The 21,305-nt window shown below is 54.8% G+C and overlaps 1 protein-coding gene across 1 annotated transcript in view; it reads right to left on the bottom strand.

The window, feature by feature from the left end:
• Positions 1-1,948: 1,948 nt before the first annotated feature.
• GRM4 (glutamate metabotropic receptor 4) overlaps positions 1,949-21,305 on the bottom strand; it is a 53,680-nt gene continuing 34,323 nt past the window's right edge. The window contains 6 exon segments of the mRNA XM_055819970.1: positions 1,949-2,834; positions 6,036-6,282; positions 11,939-12,874; positions 13,435-13,571; positions 14,458-14,658; positions 20,493-20,633. Of these exon segments, the coding sequence (XP_055675945.1) occupies positions 2,785-2,834; positions 6,036-6,282; positions 11,939-12,874; positions 13,435-13,571; positions 14,458-14,658; positions 20,493-20,633 (1,712 nt within the window). The 3' untranslated portion in view covers positions 1,949-2,784.

The following is a 21,305-nucleotide window of genomic DNA, read 5'->3' as shown; positions in this document are numbered from 1 at the left end:
GTTTGAAGTTTAGCCAAGTGACTTCCCCCAACACCAAGCAAGCATCAAAAGCATCCCTTTGGGATGCGCCATCCCAGCCATCGAAGCCCAGACCCCAGCGTCCAAAGCAACAGCTTCGGAGCTGCTGTGCTTTGCTGGCTGCCAACAGCCGCAGCACCGCTCCCACTCCTGCGCACCTTTCTGCTCTAACACCCCGCAGCAGCGCAGCCCAAGCAGCTGGCAGGGTGCACTCCAGGGCCGTCTGTGTTTCTAAAGAAGCAATTTGAAGGCAGAAATGTTTGAGAACAAGGCAGACACAAAGCAGCACCTTGATTTCACGTGGAAAACGTAGCTCATTCAGCTACTGGAGCAGAGCTGTTAGATCAGTGCAGCTTTCTGCCTCCTGCCTGGGTAGGAAGCACCGACCCAAGTAGATCACCTCACTACCACATGTCTCCTCTTCCCCACACCCTGTCCAGCCCCCATGTCCACACCATGCCCTGCAGAGCTCCCTGGGCCATCAGAGGACAGATGAGCCTGAGAGATCTGCTTGGCGGCAGCAGGGTCAGTCCTCAGCCACAGCCTCTCTGGAGGACTCAGAGCATCCCTCCTCACAGGCACTGCAAGGCAAGGGAGCGGGATGCTGTAATTAAGGGAGACTCAGCCTTTTATCAGGCAGAATTTGGGGTGGAAAACAGTAGAGCAGGATCTCAGAGCTAGAAACAGCACGAGAGACATCAACCAGAGTTTGCTGGGAGCCCTCTGAACCAGGCAGCATTTCACATCTGATCCGACAGTGATGGATGCGGTGGGAACAGAGCAGTTCTTTCCTCCTGAGAAGCTCTTTTGACAAGTATGATCTTATCAAAGTTTCAAGCTTTTCATTACACTTCTTTTTTTCTTTTTTTTAACTCCTGCCTTCAAGCCGCGCTCTGTCCTCTCCACACCAGCAGGGAACAGTCACGTTTCCCGTCTGGCACTGATCAATGGCTGAAGCTCCCCTCGGTGCTCAGAGCAGCACCAAGGCCTCCCTTCCCCAGGGCAGCCCACCAGAGCAAGAGTGGAGTTATGATTGATACGCAAATAGGTCTAGAAACATGCAAAACATAAGGGTAACTTCATTCAGGCTGAAAGAAGGGAATATATATGCACCTTTGGGCCAGGAGGAACACATGCAAAGGGGTGGGGAGCCATCCCATTGCTTTCGTTGCCTGTGCCAGGTCAGGATGCCACCACCAGCTCCAGCACTTTTGCTGGGCACCTAAAGCAACAACCTGCCCAAAAGCTGGAGGCAGCCCACCTCCCTGGGGCAGGTAGCAGCATCTTCCTCTGCCTCCTTCCCACATCTCCTCTCCAAAAGACAAGCTCAGAGCATCCTCTCCTCACCCAGGAGCAAACAAGCACAACCACCCCCTTTCCAAGAGCACAGAGACACTGGCAGCAAACACACCAGACCTCCCCAGAACAGACAAGACCGAGATTCTGAACAACCACATACCTGCACCATCCCAAATGGCAGCTGGAACTAGGAAGAGGAACCCTCCCCCCAGAAAGGGCAGAGCTGCTTTTGTTGGCTGGCAACTCCCTAATTAGCCCAGATTGGTCCTGATGGGGAGGGTGGAGTTGCCTCTGAAGGTGGGGGGAAATCTCTAAATATCCCTTCCTCCCTGCTCCATCCCCCCAGCATCCCCCCACACCCTGGGAAAAAGCAAACAAGGAGGAATCAGCCCTTTGTGCCCCAGATCCTGCCCTGAGCGCTGGTGCAGCGCAGGCTACAGCGCGTGCCCCAGCGCACTGAGCCGGAGTGATGCTGAGCTCTGCCCTCACCAGGACCCTCATGACCTGGAGAAGAAGGACACCAAGCCCCACGCTGGCCTGATGCACTAGGCCACCCAAACCCTTCCCTGCCAGCCAAGACCAAGTCACCTCCTGGAGCCTGGAACGAACAGTCACCAAGAGACACCAAACGCTGAGTGCAAAACCATGGTCTTTTATTAGAAATCTCCTTGTATAAAAATGATCATGCTCTACACAGTCATCGAATAATTCATAAACATCCAGGCACTGAACTTTGTTTTTTTTGTGTGTGTTTTGTTTTTTGACTGGTCAGTACATAAAGCAGACATATTTCAATCCATATGGTCATCACATACATTAATTAACCACCTATAGAAATCAGCACTTTGAACACAGTCTAGGTTTTATTTCATTTTATTTTCTTGTCTGTTTTTTATTTAAATTTTATGTATTTTTATTTATTTTTCTTTTTGCAACATATAGAATTTGGTAGGATACGGGAGAGAGAGTGAAGAGGAACGGAGGAAGACAGGAACAAAAGAAAATGGAGGATTAAAAAAAAAGAAATAGAAAACAGAAGGTTCTGCACAACCACAAACAACCTCACAAATTCCAGAAAAGGGAAAATGTTGGGTCTCTTTTTTTTTTTTTTTTTTGCCAAGATACAGAAAAAAACCCCAAAGATTTGCTGAAGTCCGTCACCTCTTCCCCACACTACATCCTCCCTACTCAACTGTTCCTCTTCCTCCTCGGGGAGGCATGCATTGTCACGGTGGTCGGTGGTTTATTTTTATTGTTTCTTTATGGGTTTTTTTGCTGCTGTTGATCGCCATCTTCCCCAGGAGCTCTGCCCAGTGGCCCCACCAGGAGCATGTGCCCCCCGCTGCCACCTCCCCATCCCCTCCGGCTCCCCCTCCAGCGTCCTGCCATGAGTGATGCGACTCAGCTCCCTCCTGCGTCGTGGCATCCGCAGCCTCCCTCTATGCCAGGCAGTTGTGATCGCTGGAGCTAAATTGCATGGTTGCTATAGCTGACGTAGGTCTGTTTGGTAGCCAGTGCTGGAGAGAGAGACAAACCTCACATGTATCATTAATGAGGTCCACCCTCCCTTTCTGGCTCCCATCCCATCACCCTGACCTGACCGTTTTGCCATGAGATGCTGGTGGGGATGTGACACAGAATTTGCTCATGGATCTGGCCAGCGCTGGCACTTGGGATCATTCCCTGTATGGGGCACCGAGCCATAGCAGAGGGGCTGAGCCCCACAGCAGCCCTTGGGGGCTCTCTAAAGACAGTTCATCCTGAAGAGCAACCCTGGGATGTGACACGAGTCATGGGAATGTGCTCTCAGGCTCCTTTTAACCTCCTTCTGCAGCCTCTTCCAGACAAACCAACAGGTGGTCCATGTTCCTCAGCTTGCCCCAGCCCTGCAAGAGCACAATCTGGGGTCCAAGCTGGGTGCCCTGCACCCCAGCACACCGGTCCATAGCAGCCGAGCCGCAGGGCACTGCCAATGCCGGCAGTGGGTGGCATGAAGCCAGCCAGCCTAGCTGTGTCCCTCAGCCAGGGATCCCTGTGCCCATGCTCGGGTGCTGGAGGAGCAGGCACCTACTCAAACCTGCTGCCACGTTCCAGCTTCCCCAGCCCTCGGGTCAGGGTTGAACACAGAAGGAGGGAAGCAGCAATGGCTACAAAGCCACCGCACATCCCAGACTGACACCAGGGGAGTGGCAGCAAGGCCCAGAGCCAGAAAAATGCCAGATAGCAATAAATCCTCCTGCTCCCCACAGGGCTGCACCGCTGCCTTCGGGCTTAGAGGCTGCAGAATGTCACTTGCTTTTAGCAGCAGCCACAGCTCAGGGAGAGGTGGTAGTGGCAGCTTGCAACGCCTTGGCTTGTCTCAGTGCTCCAGCCAGGCACGATGCTCTGTTGAGATCCCACCCTGGGGTCCCCAGGACCAGCAGACACACGGACATCCTCTAGCCAAGGACACGGACAGGTGCTGGGACAGACAGCAAAGCCCGACACCATGAGCAGCACGAACACGTCCCCTGTGGAGACCATCCATCCCCACAGCACCGCGCGGAGGGGACACCCAGCAGCACTCCCTCTGTCTCAGTGCCTTGCTGACAAATGAACCTTGCTGCAGATTTCAGACTGGTGTTCCCAGATAACAATTAGATAGGCCATAAGAAATTAGAGCTGACAGAGCTATTTGTTAGCTTCAGTGTTTTCATAGCCAATCTGTCCATATCAAAGTCCTGCAAATTATTTATTCTGTTGTTTATTTAAGGATACGTGACCTGCCAGTGACAGAGTGAAAAACAGCCCCTTGGTGCTGTGCTGACAACCCCACCGTGCCTTCTGTCCCCAGTATCGACGATGTGCCCAGCTGCTTGCCTTGGCACACCTCAGGGGCGCGCTGCCAGCCGCATCCGCACCAAGCTCCCGCATTCCCCATGCGAGACACATCGGAGCTGGAGATGCGGCAGACAGGAGGCTCAGCAATCCCGGCTCCCGGCACATACAGTCCCCAGAGGCTCCTGCTGCAAATCCCGTGGGGGAGAAGGATGCTCAGCACAGCTGAGAGCATATGGGAATGTTTGGGTTCAGGTCCTGGACGAGGTGCTTGCTGCAGCCAGGCCCCCGAGTGCCACTGCAAAGCAGGTACTGGCCCTTCGTGCCAGCAGAGCCCTGGCCAGGAGCCGTGTGTGGCTGGAGGGAGATGAGGTCACGCGTGCACAGCATCACAGCCTGTGACACTGATGCCATGGGAAATCTGGCACCCCAGGACAGGGCTGGCACGCTCCCACCAAGCCCTTCCTGTGGGGAGCCCGCACATCCCCCCAACCTTGCGTGAAGCATCCCTTGCACAGACAAAGCAGGGGTAACAGAGGGACCCCTACCCACTGCCATGCTGGGATAGGACCACAGACCTGCAAGAGCGGCTGACAAAAGCCACCTCCAGCACGGGCGGTGAGGGGGGTCTGACCATGTAGCTGCCCTTCACAATGCAGACAGGTAGATGACCATGTAGCTGCCCTTCACAATGCAGACAGGTAGATGAAAGTCAATTATGCAGAAAGACTGCTTACAGAGAGACATCGCGTACAGACCCACCGCCAGCGAGAGGCATTACACAGAGCGATGTGGATACAGAGGTTATACGGAGATGCCAAGGGATATTAAATAGCTCAGGTTGGAAAGAGAGTCTGGGATTACAAAGGCAGTCATGGCTTTCCATGGAAATGCTGTTTGGTCTCCATCCCACTGATGCTGGAAACCAGAAACTCTGCTGATACATGAGGAACATTTGTATTTCCATGGTGTTTTTTTCAGATTAAGGCCAGATGGGATTTCCCTTCACAAAGGAGCCCAGCAGCACTGGCTCCAACAACTCTTCCTCCTGCAAGGCTCTGGTTTTGGAAACCCAACCACAGAAGAGGTGTGCACCCAGTTTGCCAGGGTTTCCCAAGCCCCCAGCCTCTCTTCCCAGGGGAGATTGGTGGCTCTGTCCCTGTGTCAGCCTTAGCCCCAGCCTGGCCCTGGGAACAGCCCGCAGGCAGACAGCAAACACCGTTCTCCATCAGCCACACCAGACCCTGCCCGGGAGCAGCTCCAGGCACCCAGGGTTGGCTGTTAGGATCCTTTTCCAGGTGTTCGAGCAGATTTCTGTGTGCCCCAGCCAGCATCTCACCCAGCAGCAGCAGGAGCGTGTCTCCAGCGTTATCCCCCCTGCTACCCGCCCAGCAGCATTTCCTATGGGATAATGCAAACAGGCCTGTGGAGGGACCGGAGCGCTAGGAGTGATCCTGATCAGAGGGAGGATCAGCTATTTTGGCTGCGGTGATGGAAAACGGCATTTCTTGGGTGGGTATTAATGAAGGGAGGATCTCCCCTGCCCACAGACAGATGATGCTGTCCCCTTGCCAAAAGCCAGCTCATGCCCCGGCTGGAGCACAGATAACCAGAGCACACCTCCCTCCTCAGGGTGGCTTTGGGTACAGCGGGGTGCAGCGTGGCCCCTAGCCTGCGAGATGCATCCCTTCCCACGCTGCCCTGGCTCCTGGGGGACAGCGGGCCAAGCCATGGAGCGGGAGGGAGCTGAGACGTCCCTTTGCCAAGGAGCAGCGCTGCCGGCATTGCCCATGGAGGACAGCACAGCTACAGCCCACCGGCGAGCCAGGGCTTTGGGCTCCTCAGCACCACATCGGTCCTCGGCAGAACCAGCTTCCCAACCCCATGGGGAGCCACGTTACCTTGTGTTTCCAGATTTTCGCAGAGCTCTGATTTAGCTTCTCCATTGGGGCGGAAACCTCCCTTCTGAGAGAATTTGTTGGACATGGTGGCCGCTGTCACCACCGCCTTGAGGCTCCGCTTGCGCTTAGGGACGTTCTGCTCCGGGTGGAAAAGGATGATGTACACCTTGGGCATGTAGAGCATGCCCAGGGACACCGAGGCACTCAGACTCACCGAGATGGTGAGCGTCGTGGTCTGGATGTACATCTGCAAGACACAAGGGCATGAGCTGAGACCCACCGCGGCTCTGTAGGATCCAGAAAGGGTCAGCTGGGAAAGGAGGAGAGGAAACGGGGCAACACGGAAAAGTTGGGGTTAAAGAAATGAAGGGGTGGGGAGCCAGGGTTGCAAATGTTGGCAGTATTGGATCTTAAACGTCAGACTTGACTTGTTGCATGGGCCAAGGTGCACCTGGAGAGGCCTTCAGCTCATTTCTGCTGCTTCCCCACCTGCAAACACAGGGAGGCTGTGCTGATGCCCTGACCCGCATTTCGGGGCCCTGGCACAGCCTCCCTGTGCCAAGCCCTCCCAGCACTCATGCATACTCCGGCAGCAACCTGCCAGCATCTCAACGCAAAAACATCACCAGAGACAGACCCCCCACACCCTCTTCACCCACCCTCTCTCCTCCCCAGCACTCACAGCACATGCTTCACCAGCTGCAGGGCAGGAGCTCCAATGCTGCGGTGATGGGCACAGCAAGGACACCCACTCCCAGGGCACCCCCTGCTCCCCCATCTCCTTTCAACAGGTAATTCCCATTCCCCAGCTGGTTGCCTGGGCCGTTGTCATGTAAGTCACATATTACACACCGACGTTGCCTTTCTGCAGTCAAAACTAATTTCACGCTCACTGTCCAGGACTAACAGTGACAGATGTTTTGCAAAATGAAAGCCCATTAATCTGACTGTAGAATAATCCATTTTTTCTATGGAAAGCATTTGGCAGGCTCCTCACAAGCTGAGGGCATCTGAAGCAGGCAGCAATGGGAGGTGAAGAGACCCTTTCCCTCTGTCCATCCCCACCTCTCGCCCCTAAGCAACATGGGGAGACCAGGTGGTCAAGCCCCTCCATGAGCATCCCTGCCGTGTCAGCATCCCTGCTCCTGGCACAGGGCTCTGTTCTCTCCAGCATCCTCTCTGCTGTGTTGCTCACATGCTGGCTCTCTGGGCTGAGCAGGGAGGGGGCTCTAGGTCTTTGGGTGCCTTGGCATGCACTTTTTTTTCTTTTCCAGCTGTGCTTAGATGCCATGGCTCTTTTTCAGGTTGCTAACAAGGTTTCAGAAGGAGGCTGAAGGCAGTTCCTGAACTTTATCCCATAACTCAGTCACAGCGTGGTATCCAGAGTTTCTTCTGTAGTTGTTTCATACATGGGATTTAGTGCCCTGCAAAGCGGCAGGACCTGAAGGAGCCAGGGGAAGCCTGGGGGCTGCAGCATCAGGGAGGGCAGGGGGTCCTCACCTCCCCAAGCCACGCACACTTAACCTGGGCGCTTATTTTCTGGAGTCACTAGAGCAAACAGGTGATGGAGGACAGGAGATGAGGCAGAGGCTCTACACAGCTCCCTGGGGAGAAGGTGCATGAAGGTAGCTCCATCCCACGAGTGTGAGCTGGCAGGAGGCAACAGCTCCCAGCCGGGGCTGCCATCCCACCCCAGGACCAGCAAGTCTCAGCTGTGACCATGCAAAGAAAACAAACACAGCAGCCCAAAGCATTCCAACTCAACCCAAAAGAAGAAAAACCAACAAAGCTTGTTCTGAGTCAACTGAAAAGTTTTGTTTGTCCCCAGAATAAAACCTCCTGCTGTCACATGCGCTGGTTTGTTTGTTCCACCTTCTCTCTATATGCACGCAGAGTCAATCTAGGCAGTTTTTGGAACTAAAAATGTCATTTCATCAAGGAAAGTCAAAACATATAGCTGTGCCAGAATATCTGCTCCTTTTTTTTTTTTTTTTTTTTTATCCTTCCTTTATTTTTTTTCACACTGCAACTCTACAGACTTTGCCGCAGGTGTCCTGGACTTGCCAGGAATGAGGGCAGCACTGGGACACGAACCGCAGGCACCCCAACCTCTGTTCCAGGGGCCAGCACAGCTCTGCTCAGCACGACCCCATGGGGCACAGCGGAGGCTCAGCTGCCCTTCACCTCCCCGGCTCCCCCGCCTGCCCACCCTCCTGGTCCTCAGCAGATGCCTTTTGGAGGAGCCTCACTTTTCAGCCCAGTGATTTCCATATTTCTTGCCTCTGCAGTGACTCCCACCCATGCCTCGGGACTCGGAGGCGTTTCAGCAAAGTGGAGAGAGCAGCTGAGCTTCAGCTCAGACAAGACATCTCCACGCACGCGTCCCTCTACGCGCCTGGGCAGGGTCTCCATCTCTCAGTGCCACCAGGGACTCCCCTCCACCCAGACCCGCAGCTCCAGGTTCTCCATGCTCCCCCCCATCTCTTAGCCCTCCTCCAGTCCCTGCAGCACCTTTGGGGGCTCACAGGGCCACCATGGCTACTCTAATGATGCGTTTGCCAGAAACAGCCCCGTTTTCTGCAGCCCGCGCTGACCTCAGTCGCTTTGTATCACACCACAGCAAGCCCTTTTCAACTCAGAGAGGAATATTTTTAGCCTGGAGTCTAACCACAGCCACGAAGCACTGCACAGTTAACCTTTTGCCACATCAAAAAAATGACCATTTCTCACTTCTCTTGGTTCCTACTCTCTTAATTGCTTTCCAGCCCAGGACCCCACTTTGCCCCTCCGTTAACGACACTTGAGTTTCCTCCGGAGCCCTTTGAGCCAAGCGCTGCAGTTATCAAAGAACTTACAGCTCCTGGTTCAGCAGCATCCGCTGCTTCATGGATAGGATCAAAGAACACAGCCTGTCTCTGACTCAAGATGATGACGCTGTGTCAAGGGACCACAGCAACCTAAATACCCAGCACAATTTCCCAAGCCCAGCACTGTGCTCAGCCTTTGCCCCAAGGCTGGATGAGCCTGTCTTGCCCCGGCGGAGCAGCCCAAGCTCCAGGCACAGCCTGTGTTTGTCCCAGAACAAATCTCTGCCATCAGTTGGATACTCCCCTGCTCTAAATCCATGCCTGGCTCAGCTACAAGAGATTTTGCACCACCACAGGTGTTGGGGAAGGGAAAACCCACTCAACCCTCATCCAGTGCTGCTAAACAAATCACTGGACAGTCCTTTTCATTCCTTCCTCTCTCCCTCTTTTCCTTTGCTGAAAGCAAATGTGATAAACAGAGAACCAGACAATGACACCACTGTTCAGCTGCTGCCTTATCAGTGCAGGAAATTGTCTCTTTCTTTAGATCCTCTGTTATTGCTATTTCTGTAATCCGCTGGGATCGGCAGGGATAAGAGGTTCTTTTGAGAAAAGGCTTGGGGGACTTGTTATAATAATATGCCACCTCCATGCAAAGTTGTAGGCACGAGGTAAAGCAAAATAAAATAAAAATTGAGATTTTTATCCAGCTCTTCTGGGCCATGAGGCAGCCTTGGCCACAGCCTCAGATGGGCTTTGAGCAGAGGTGCTGAGCACTGTTTGGAGCTGTGGGTCTGCCCCATGGCATCCTCAGGACTCAAGCAGAACTCAGGCCATGCTCTGTGGGGAGAACAACAGCCCAGCCGATGCCCCTGGCTTTTCTTTTCCCAGGTGTGCTGACCCTCCACAGAGCCCAACAGGGCCTTGGTCCCGGCAGCAATGGGGCGAAGGCAAGGGGATCCCTCCCTGCAGTGACCTGGGGACACACTGCTGAGCATCCCGGGCAGCACCAGCACCACCACGGGGTGATGCCAATGCCAACACTCCTGATTTTCATCCCAAGGATGTGCTCAGAGCCAGATCCTCTGTGCAAGCTGCATAAGGATGCCTTTCTTACCTTTTTCTTGCCAAGACTGAAAACCAGCAGCTAAAGCATCGGGGCAGCACCGAGCACCCAATTCCTCTAGCTGCCCCTCTGAGTGCATCCATCACCCTTCAGCCACAGCCTGGAGATGCTTGGAGCTCATGTCCCATGGCAGCACAGCCAAGCACCAAGCTGAAACACCACAAACCCCTCCTGGGATTGCTCAGCAGGCACCGTGGCAGTGGCAGGCTTTGAGAAATAGAGCTGCATCCAAGGGGAGTTGGGAACATCACTTTTTCCGCCTCTAATCAGCTTGTTAGCAGCCTAATAACAGAGAAGCCCTGCACATTACAAGCCCCCAAAGTGAGGCACAGCCTATTGTCGAACTGCTGCTTGACAGCCAGTTTTCGGCAGCCCTAAATTATCCCATGACAAGCTGCAGTGAAGAGGTGAGCAACCTTGCGCATAATCTACAATCATTATCATTTCCATCTTTATTACCCACAGTATGCCGAGCACATTAAGGAGGCTTTAAGGGAGCTTTTGTTTTGCAGTAATTTCTTAAAAAACCTGCTTTCTTGTTAGTATCTCCCCTGCCATCTCATCAAAATGGAAATGCTGCAAAAGGCTCCGTTTATTTCCTTTAATTCTCCTGCACACTTCCAGCCAACGCCGGCTAGCTCGGTAAAGGCTTTTTGGCTGAGCCAAGGTTAAAGGTGCTTGTGCAGACCCGGCCTGCTGGAGCTCCAGGGTGTGATGCTTTGAGCAGAGCCAGCTCTCCAGGACATGTCTGAAACTCTGGTGTCCACAGCAAAAGACCTCTCAGCAAACCACCCCTGGCCCTTCTGCAATAGGCGCTCCCAAAAGCCGTGGCATCAGCAGCTCAGCATCACCGGGGGGGACACCCGGGAGACACTGTCCCAGTTGTGATGGGTCCAGAGAGGGAATCCGGGCAGTGGGTCACCCCAGGGATTTCCAGGGAATAGCAACACTGAGGTTTATTTGTCACAGGCAGCTCCGGGCTGGCAGGCGTGAGCTGTTCCCATTTAACATAAATGCAATTCTTGTTTTGGCTGGCAGGCAAAGGGGATTTGGGTCTCATTCATGAGATTTTTCTCCTTTGTTCTCACTCCCTCTCACTTGAGCACAGAGCTTCACCCAGGCTGGCCTCAGTCTCATGGGTACTGGCACCAGGACCACCCTCCAGGAAGTGAGGATGGGGACGAGGATGGACGGACAGGTTGTTTCACAGCACAAATCCACATCTGGAATTATCTGGCATGGGCCTCGTCTACACTGTGTGCAGAGTCACATTCGGAGTCGCAGGGGATGCTCTTCTCCCCAAACCACTCAGCCACACTGCTCCCCCCGCAGCTCTGTGCCACCTTGCCCGCCGCAGCCCAGCCGAGCAATTTGTTGTTGGTGCCGTGTTGCCAAACACACAGGTGTTAATTAAAATCACAGCAAAATGGTAATCGAGTAAGAAGCTGCAAACTGCCATGCATCCTGGAAAGGGAGGGGACGTGCTGTGGGGTTTCTCTGCTCCCTCTCCTTCACCCTTGCCCTCCAGTGCTTCCAGCTCTCGGAGATTTTGGAGGGCAGCTCCATCTCTCCAGCCTCCATCACTGACTCAGCACTGGGAAAAGGTGCTGGCTAGACAGTGCTTGGTCCCTTTTCCATGCAGAAATGGTGCTCACGACACCGGGGACCTGGATTTGCCTTGGGGGCTCATCGTCCCCCAGCCCACAGAGCAGCAGCCTGAGCTGCCCACCGCTACCCTGCCCGGCAAGGGGCAGCAGGGCCACCAGGGCACAGAAAACCAGAGCGAGGAAATGAAACAGGAAAGTCTCTGCTCCCCAGCAGAGCAAGAAGTTTGCAAACCAACTCTTCCCACCATGATTCCCAAGCTTGCAGGACCGCAGAGAAACACCCCTCCTTGCTTAGGACCTGTAAGCCTCTCTCAGCCCCTTTCCTTGCAGTCCACCAGCCAGACCCCTCCCCACCTCCCTTACCTTTTCCGCCGACTGCGACGTCCCAAAAAATATAGGGATGAAGGCTAACCACACAATGCAAGTAGTGTACATGGTGAACCCGATGGGTTTGGCTTCGTTAAAGGTCTCCGGGACCCCACGGGTCTTAATAGCATACACAGTGCAGGTGACCATGAGAAGCATGCTGTACCCAAGCAAACAGATGAGGGAGAGGTCCGAAATGTCACATTTGAGGATGCCCCGGGCAAAGTGGGGGTTTGTAGTCCGCTGGTCCTCGTAGTCAATGACAGAGTGGGACGGGTCCACGATGAACCAGATGCAGACACCCACGAGCTGCAGCGAGATGAGGCTGAAGGTGATGACCAGCTGGGAAGCAGGGCTGATGAACCGGGGGGCACTCACCGACTTCTTGCCCTGCTCGAAGATGCGGTAGATGCGGTTGGTCTTGGTGAGCAGGGCGGCATAGCTGATGCTCATGCCAAGCCCGAGGAAGATGCGTCGCAAGGAGCATGTGCTCAAATCGGGCTCAGCGATCATGAGGAAGGTGGTGGCATAGCAGAGGAAGATGCCCGTCAGCAGGACGTAGCTCAGCTCCCGCCCCGATGCCTTGACAATGGGCGTATCGTTGTAGCGCACAAAGGTGACCACCACGAAGAGGGTGGCAATGATGCCCACAATGGCGATAAAGACAGGGACCACAGCCCAGGGTGAGCTCCACTCCAGCTTGATGATGGGGATGGGGGTGCAGCTGGTGTGGTTCTCGTTGGGCCGCTCGTTGAAGTGGCACCGCTTGCAGTGGAACTCATCCAGCTGGTACTGGTAGCCATCGCAGCGCTCGCAGTGCCAGCAGCAGGGAATGCCTTTCACCAACTTCTTCCTCTCGCCCGGTTTGCAGGGCAGGCTGCAGATGGAGCTGGGGAGCTGGCTCCCGCCCCCCGGCCACAGCATGTTCTCCACCTGTGGGGCGAGATGGCACCAGCCCTACTGATGCTCGAGCTGGGCATCAGTCAAGCATTCCTGGGGCATGAGGGGGTGCCTCGCCTCTGCTTGTGGCAGCATTGCCTGAATCCGGCCCCTCACCCCACCAGTACATCCCATGAAGGACCCCAGCCCTACCCAGCTGGGACAGGGAGGCAGTGAAGCTCTCCATCAGCCCTTTGGGAAGATTCAACGCCAGAAACCCAAAACAAAGTCCCTTCTTCCCTGAGAAAACTCCCTCTGCTCTGTTTTGGGTTCTAATTCCCTTACCAGAGCTGCAAAGTTGGGTGCCTGAGCCAGTGGGACATAGTCACACACGCTGACGGTGGGTCACCGTGGCTGAACCACAAGCGTGTACTCAGGGGACACCCTTCCCTCTGACCCTTCCCCAAGTTTGGCTGCCAAACTTGCACCCATGGGCTCCTGCCTCCCAGCCAGGTTTGCTACACCCTACATGGCCTCAGTGGGTGCAGGAGAAATCTGCCGGACCTTCCCCTTGGCACGGCCATGCCACAGGACCAGCCAGCCCCCAGCCTTACTTTTAGGTGGAGGTGGTCAGTCCATTGCCCGATGACTTTGTACTCAGGAGTGGAGTTCCTGATCTGGTACTGGTAGATGTCGTAACGCCCCGGCGCGTCTCCGTTCTCATTGAACGTCACGGGAGTCCCAGCAATGCCTGCAAGAAAGGGAGGGCTCAGCACCCAGCAGAATGGGGTGCTCTGGGTGATGCTGTCAAAGGGGGCTCTGGTTTGATGCTTCCCCTTTGGCGTGGGGTTTCTCACTGCTGGGAGTGCTGCAAGCTGCCAGGATGATGCCAAAGCGGGCACAGGGTGGAGGAAACAGCTGAGGAAAAGAAAACCAAGCCCAAACCCAAGCTGGTGCAGGGACCTGATGGTATCAACCCTCCAACCACCCCAGGAGCCAGAGCTCACGGAGCAACACCAGGCACCGAGCGCTGTTACACCAGCCAGTTTACTGCTTCTTTTAAAAAGCGGGGGGAAAGCAGCTTTAAAGTCAAATCAAGTGAACTGTGCAAATAAACACTAATGAAAGCAAGGAAGAGAAAAATCAGGCAAGAGGAAAAATAAATAAAAGAGACATTGCAGAGAAGATCACAGAGTGGAGATACGTAGAAGTAATAAGGAGGACAAGACAGAGAAAATGTTTATTAAGAAGACAGAGGAAAAGATGTGTTTCCAGAGATCTAATGATGGACAAGGACACAGCAGCGGGACTCAGCGGGACCTCTGCCAGTCGTGATGCGAGGAGGCAGCGGGGGGAGCGGGCAAGGGGAGAGGCCAGGCAGGCAGGACCACAGGGCGAGGGCAGGATCGCAGTCAGGTTACTCTCCAAAGGCTCCCAGAAGTAGAAGCTCAGACCTCCTCATCTGCTGAGCTGCTGCAAAACCACCCCGTCTTTGCACCCAGCATTTGCAGCATGGCGAGTCTCAAATGGTAACACCAATAATTGCAGGTGCTGCTGTGTGACCCATCACAGGGAACAACCCAAGACACCCAGCCCCATGGGACCACTCCTCCCCACCGCCCCGGGCATGGACAGACCTGAGAAGTTGACGTTGCGGATGTACTTGAGCAGCTCCACACCATCCACTGGGTCCATCATGGGGCACAGCCCCACCTTGCCAGGGCACAGGTTCTTGTGCATGTTGTGCAGAGCGTGCCCCATGGCGTAGACGGCGTCGATGACAAATTGAACTTTGCCCTCCTGCTCATACGAGGAGTCCTGGCCGATCCGCTCTCGGTCTGCAGACACACATGAAGCAGGGCTGCCATCTCCCTGCCATCCCAGCCGTTTTCCGCTGGGACGTTTCTGCTGCAGCCAAACCCTTGCAAACAAGCCCCCTCTGGACTGAAGCAGCTGGAAACTCCAACACCATTCCCAAAACTACAAACCCATCAGCCAGCCAGGGTACCTCTTTCCCAGCGGGAAGCTTATGCTATCTTGGCATGCCCTGGGAAGGTGCAGCAGGGCAGAAACGCATCTCAAACACCACCAGACTCCCCCCAGCACAAACCCCACATTGCAGATGTATTTCACAGTGCCAGCCCAAGTCACCGGCTGTATCTGCTCTGCCAGGGCTCTGGGCTCCAGCCTCTCCACCCCCTGGAAGTCCTCCCATCGCCTGTGTGTCCCTTGTCCGGAGGGGTCAGGAGGGACAGCTGGGGGGACGCTGTGGCTCTCACCCCAGCCCCTCTTGAGCAGCACACGGGAAGGTTTGGGGTCCGTGAGCTGGACTCTGCAGGCAGGAGGAGGGTGACATGCAGCCAGGGAACACGTTTACTGGGGAAATACCCAACTAACCTCCCTGTAACGTAGTTCTGAAAATGTGGGTGCTGGCACCCAACTGTGCTTCCAAGAGCCCTTGGGGTGTCACATCCCCCAGACATCCCTGTACTCCCAGGTCCCTCAGTGGGACATGGGCTGGTCTGTGATCAACATCCCATCCTCACCCCATGGGCTGATCTCCTTCATCTTGCCAGGAGCTCCCACCAGCTCAGTTTCTATCAGCAGCATCAAGGGACTGCCCAGGCAGTATCATCACTGGGTGCATGTCCCCCATCTCACTTCCCAAAGTCTCCTGTCACCCTGCTCCCCTTGTCACCCTCTGCCATCCTCCCACCCCGCTGACCCTGCACCCCCCTGCAGCCTCCCCAGCCACCCAGGCATGCAGGATCCTGCAAGGATCTGGTAATTACAGCGACAGCTGCCTGCCTCTCCTGTCATAACTGTCCTTAATGGGACCAGAAACATGTTAATCATTTAGCAAAAGACACCGATTAATGTAGCATGCTGTTAATTACAGCTAAGAAAGCATCTCCCATGCCACGACGAAGAGCCATGGCCTCTGCATCTCCATCACCGCCTCTGCAGCACGCCCGGGCACCCCGCCAGGCCACAGGTCCTTTCTTCAGCAACAGCAAAAGGGAAGGAGAGTTTCTCAGGGAGCTGAGGACATGGCCTTCATCCTCTGGAGAGGCAGAGGCATCCTAGAAAGCCATGCAAGGGTGTCCAAAATAATTAATTCTGGCTCCACCATGCACGGATGCTCCCTGATGTAAGGTGGGGATTTCCAGGGACTGCAGGAGAGCAGGGCACGCGCCTGTGCGGATGGGGACAGAGAAGGCACGAGGCAGCAGCAGTTGCTGGTCTCCTCCCTCCCTGCTGCAGGAAGGTGGGACGAAGCCAGCGCTGGACGCTGAGCAAATCTTCGCTGAGCAGGGACGGCCCCGAGAGCCACATGCCTGGAGGTCCCCGCACCGGGACGGAGAGTGAAACGTGCTACTGACAAGACACTAAAGCAAACTGATAGCAAACTGACCAACAAGAAAGGATGATATCAAGGAGGTGAATTTATAGCCCATCCTTCAAAGTTATAAAAATGCTTTCGGACTACGTGGAGATTACTCATGCAAAACCCGTCAAGTTATCCTTTCTTCCACGTTATTGACAAGAGCTATTAATCTTCTCCCTCAACTTTGGGCCTTTCCCCGCATTCATCTCTCAAGGAGCAGACAAGCCACTCTATCTTGTCAAGATAATTACCCATTAAAAAAAAGGGTGTAACAGAAGGCCCAGGGGACCTGAGCCTGTGGGGATGTCCCAGCCCCACTGCCACCTCCAGCACCATCCTGCCGCTCCGCAGAGGCTGCCGAGCCCAGAGGATGCACAAGACCCAGGACTTGTCCCTTCCCAGCTTCCCAGCAGGCGCCTGAAATCCCACACAGGTCCCAGCAAGTAAAACACAACCTGCTGTGATCAGGCAGGCTGCGGAGGCTGGGTTTTCCTCCTGAACATCCCTCTGGCTTGCAGTGAGCAGCGTCAGCCCAGCAGCGTGGTGGGAGAAGCTGGCTCCAGTGCCAACGCTGAGCCGTAGCGGATAAGCAGCATCCCCAGGGATGTTTGGCCAGCACCTTGCCCCAGGTCCCAGCTGCTTTTTGCAGACGGGAATTAGGCTGGCGCACACACAGGCCAACACGGAGCAGAAAGCCAAAGCTTGTTCCCAACATGGAGACAATAATCTCCACCAAACTTGCAGTAGATGAGGGCCGCAAAAAGGATGTGACCCCACTGATTATAATAGCAGGGTCGCGCATTGTTCTACAGGGCTGATAATTAATTTTCAAGTGCCTGATGAGCCTCCACAGGCACCCCTTGGAGGATGGGCTCAGCTATCTTCTCAAGCGGTGGATGAGACAGGATTAGCATCAATTCCCATCACATTGCCGGCACCAGCAGTTAATCAAAATCGCTCACACTGCTGCTCTGGAGAGCTGGGGAGCGGTGTCACCTCTGGAACTCCGAATCTCATGGGTGCTGGCAGCAGCACCCATCTCCACATTGTCAGGTGGGGTGAGCCCATCTGGGGAGCAGGGGCTGCCCCCCGCCCCAAGGGATACTCGCTGCAAAAATCTCTGCAACGAGGGTTTGAGCTGCTCTTGCAGTGAGGCTGGCGGTGCCTGTTTGGACAGCAGGGCTGTCCAGGGATGCGAAGAGAAGCCGAGCAGAGGCATTGCCGGGACATCTTTGCCTGCTCAGACCCAGTCTCAGTCAACAGGAGCCTTTTATCATCTTAACTACCCAGCGAGCAGTGCAAATCCTCCCCCGTCAGCCTGGCTGGGGCATGCTGTGCTAGAAAACAGCCAGTGCCAAAAAACATAAGCCCGTATTAAAAAGAGACTGGAGAGAAGCGAAACAGAAAGGGAAAGGAATATAAGGAATCACAATAAAGGGAAAAAAAAAAAAACAAACAAAAGCTCCTCTCCCTGCCACCCATGGTGCTGCTCTGCATCGATCCACAGCCTGGTCGGTTGGAGGTGAGCACGCAGAGACATCCCCAGCCCTGCTTCAAAGCAGAGTTACCATCCAGCCCTGCTAAATGAAGGCCATTAATTAGCTCTCCTGGAGAAAAAGTAGCCCATAGGGCCTGGGAGCATCCTGCAGTCCCCGTGTGGGTGACAGGTGGGGGGACACAGCCCCGAGCCATACCCCGTCGTCTTGCCCTTGCCACCCCATCAGCCTAGCAAACGCAGTGCTGCCATCAGCTCCTTCACCTCCGCTCACAGCATCCCAGCACCTCCCCGTCTACATCTGCACGTGTGAGAATTAACAAAGCAGCTGGCAGGACCCTTCCAGCCCAGCCGACTAGGCGCGGGCAGGGGCTGGCTCACCCACAGGAGCCCACCCAGCCCCGGAGGGCTGGGGCTGCAGCCCAGCGGAGGGAGCCTGCAGGTGAGGAAGGATGCTGAGGTGGTCCTACTGCGAAAGCAGCCAGGAGACAGGTCCTGACCCGATTCTGGTCCTAGTCCCAGCAGGACAGCCTGGGGATGGAGCGCACGGGTCCTGATGGATGCTAGGGTTGGTCTCCCACGCCAGCCCTCACTCCTCACCTTCCTCCCAGCTCTCCCATACATGAACGAGAGCTGTGAGCTGTCCTGTTCAGTGGTGGGACCCTCCAGCTTGGGTTTTGGGGTGCAAAAGCAAGCAAAGGCAGCATTTCTCTGTGCCTGCTGGGCTCTACCCAAACTTGAAGTCCATGGGGGAAGTCAGTACAATTCCCTCTAGAAAACAGCCCCAAGCAGGACATCTGCATAAGCTGAGCAAAGCAGGAGTGCATGGATCTGCACGGGCAAGTTATTTGCTTCATTGTGCATTATTTCCCTGCTTTGCATATCTGCCAAGCAAACATTCAGGAGATAATTTATTTGCTGACAAATTTAGATAATTTAAAGACAGTTCCTAGGACATTTGCCATGTCATGGTTTCAGCTGCCTCCACTAATACCTTGGCCCTGAAATATTGTTTGTTGAAATGCCACATTACTGTGAAGATGAAGAGATCAGTGGTTTGCAGGACCTGCTCATGCATTTCCTCCTGCCGGGGACTTCTTGATGCAATCGGGAAAGCTGAGGCACTCTCAGCTACCCAAAGCCATGGCCATGGCCAGGTTTCTTGCATGCCTTTGCTGCTTACCAAACTCACACCTATGCATTAGACACAAGACTACTTGGGGAAGCTGCAGCACTGGAAAGCCCTTGTGGGGAAGGAGAGGTGTCCCCAGATCCTCAGCTGATGATTTGATGCCTGTAAGGGAGAGGATATGGAAGCACCATCCGTCTCATCCTCAGTGGTGAAAGCAGGGGGAAAAAAACCCAACACCTTAATGATCAAACTTTCCAGGCACAGCCAGGTCCATCTGCCTGCTGATGTGCCACGGCTTCCACAGGCATCCGTTCGAAGGGGATGGGGGGGATGCACAAACATCCCCAAGTCCTGCCATGTCGCAGCCTGTGAGCCGCTGTGTCGTTATCTGTCTTCAGCCGGTGCCAGGCAGGCAGTAAATCTCTCCCATCTCTCAGTAAACATGTCATCTCCTTGAGCCTCCAACCATCACCTCAGCAGCAGTGCTGTCAGCAAGACAGATCCCCTGGTTGCCTTGTTTACTGCATTAATCCCTACAAGCCTCTCTTTTAGCTGGAAATAGCTAAAAATGCACAGTGGGGCCTGAGGAGGGGGTCAGGGGCCTAGGATCAGGCTCTGCTGGCCTCCCTGCCGGGAGTGGACAAAGGGGAACATCAGCAAAGCAATTTGCAACAAGAAACAGGCAAACACCACTCCAGCGTGTGTCCCAGGGTGATCACCTCCTCCCTGGGTACCCCTGCACCCTCCCGTGGGATGCTTGGCAGCACCCTCCCTGCAGGCATCAGTGTGCCACAGCCCCAACCTCAATGCTGGCTAAGCAAGACCTGGATCCTGACCCTGTGCTATCAACTGGCCTCATTTCTCCACAGTCATCCCAGCTTTTACCCTGCTCAGGTGAGGCAGGAGCCACCAGCAAGGGAGCAAGGATGCACCGGTGGCTTCGTGCCTTACATGGGACAACAGTGCTTCTGCCAAGCCCACAGTGAGAAACAGGCAATTGTTCAAATGCTGCAAAGCAATGCAGGATTCAGCCCCAAATCCCCCAAATCCAGGTGGTTTTGTACTCACAAAAGACGGGGCCAAGGGAAGGGGGATGCGCAAGAAGCTTGCGTGAGAGGGAGCAGCCCTGGGAGCTTTGCACGGGGACGGTGCCTTTGCACACACACAAACCAAGCAGGCTCCACCCGCTTTCTCAATCACACACAGCACATCGGGATGCACAAAAGCATTTTTGTGCAACACTCTCGTCCACTTTTAAGCAAGCCACCGCCCTCACCAGCCCAGCAGACACCCGAGTGCCCGTGCAGCCGAGCTGCTCGGCGTCACCCACATTCCCCACGCTGCAGAAGTGCCAATGTTTCCCCAGGTCTTCCCAAATTCCCACCTAGCTTTGATGCTTAGTCCATAAAAAAACACACAACTGAGCCTGCCCCGCACAGAGCATTAATTGCCGCATAGTTGCCTTGAGCTGGGCTGGCGGCTCTGGAGCAATAAGGACATGGCTGTGCTGAAAGGCCATAAGGGGAAGGCAAGTGAAACTTCTCTAACGCTTGCCCTGGGCTCCCTGCCATCACCTTCACGTCCCCATGCACCCCGTGCAATACAGCAGCGCACACCCACGAGCCTCTGCTTGCCACAGCATCCCCACCACTCTTACTGGTGCACTTCTTGATGCTGCTGCCCTTCTTCAGCGCGTGCCGACTCAGCTTGCAGTGGAAGTTTTCCTCCCAAAACTCAGCAAACCAAATATTTCGGCGGTTGTTGTCCAGCGTCCTGCTGGAGAAGTAGCGGTCGAAACCTGCCCGGGGAAGAGAGGATGGAGGGAAAAATCTCTGGGATGGCAGAGAGATGCTCAGCGTGGCCCAAAACTCCCCAGGCAGAGGGCAGGAGGGTCTTGTGACTGACGGGGCCTGGTGACATGTAAGACCGCGGTGGGTTTGTGTCTGAGGTGCCACTTGGGCAAGGCTGAAGGCTGGAGAACCCGCTCAGGAAGACCCAGTGCAAAACACAGTCTTTCTGGGACATCAAGGGCAAGAAGAAAAGCTTCTCTTGGTATGTCGGTTATAAAAGGAAGACTAGAGAAGATGTGAGCCCTCTCTGGAAGGAAATGGGAGACCTGGCTACCCGGGATATGGAGATGGCTGAGGTACTCAACCACTTTTTTGTGTCATTCACTGGCAAGTGAAGCCACACTGCCCAAGGCGCAGGGGCTGAGAGAATGAGGAACCACCTGGTGTAGGAGAAGATCAGGTTCAAGACCATTTAATGAACCTGAAGGTGCACAAGTCCATGGGACCTGACAGGATGCACCCGCAGGTCCTGAGGAAACTCACGGATGAAGTTGCTAAGCCACTGTCCATCATATTTGACAAGTCATGGCAGTCCAGTGAAGCTCTCACTGACTGGAAAAGGGGAAATGTAACCCCCATTTTTGAAAAAAGGGAAAAAAGGAAGACCCAGGGAACTACAG

The sequence above is a fragment of the Falco peregrinus genome, chromosome 16 (genome assembly GCF_023634155.1).
Source record: "Falco peregrinus isolate bFalPer1 chromosome 16, bFalPer1.pri, whole genome shotgun sequence".
NCBI classification, from domain to species: domain Eukaryota; kingdom Metazoa; phylum Chordata; class Aves; order Falconiformes; family Falconidae; genus Falco; species Falco peregrinus.
The sequence above is the reverse complement of the archived record's forward strand: the minus strand, read 5'-3'. Positions and strand labels throughout refer to the sequence as shown.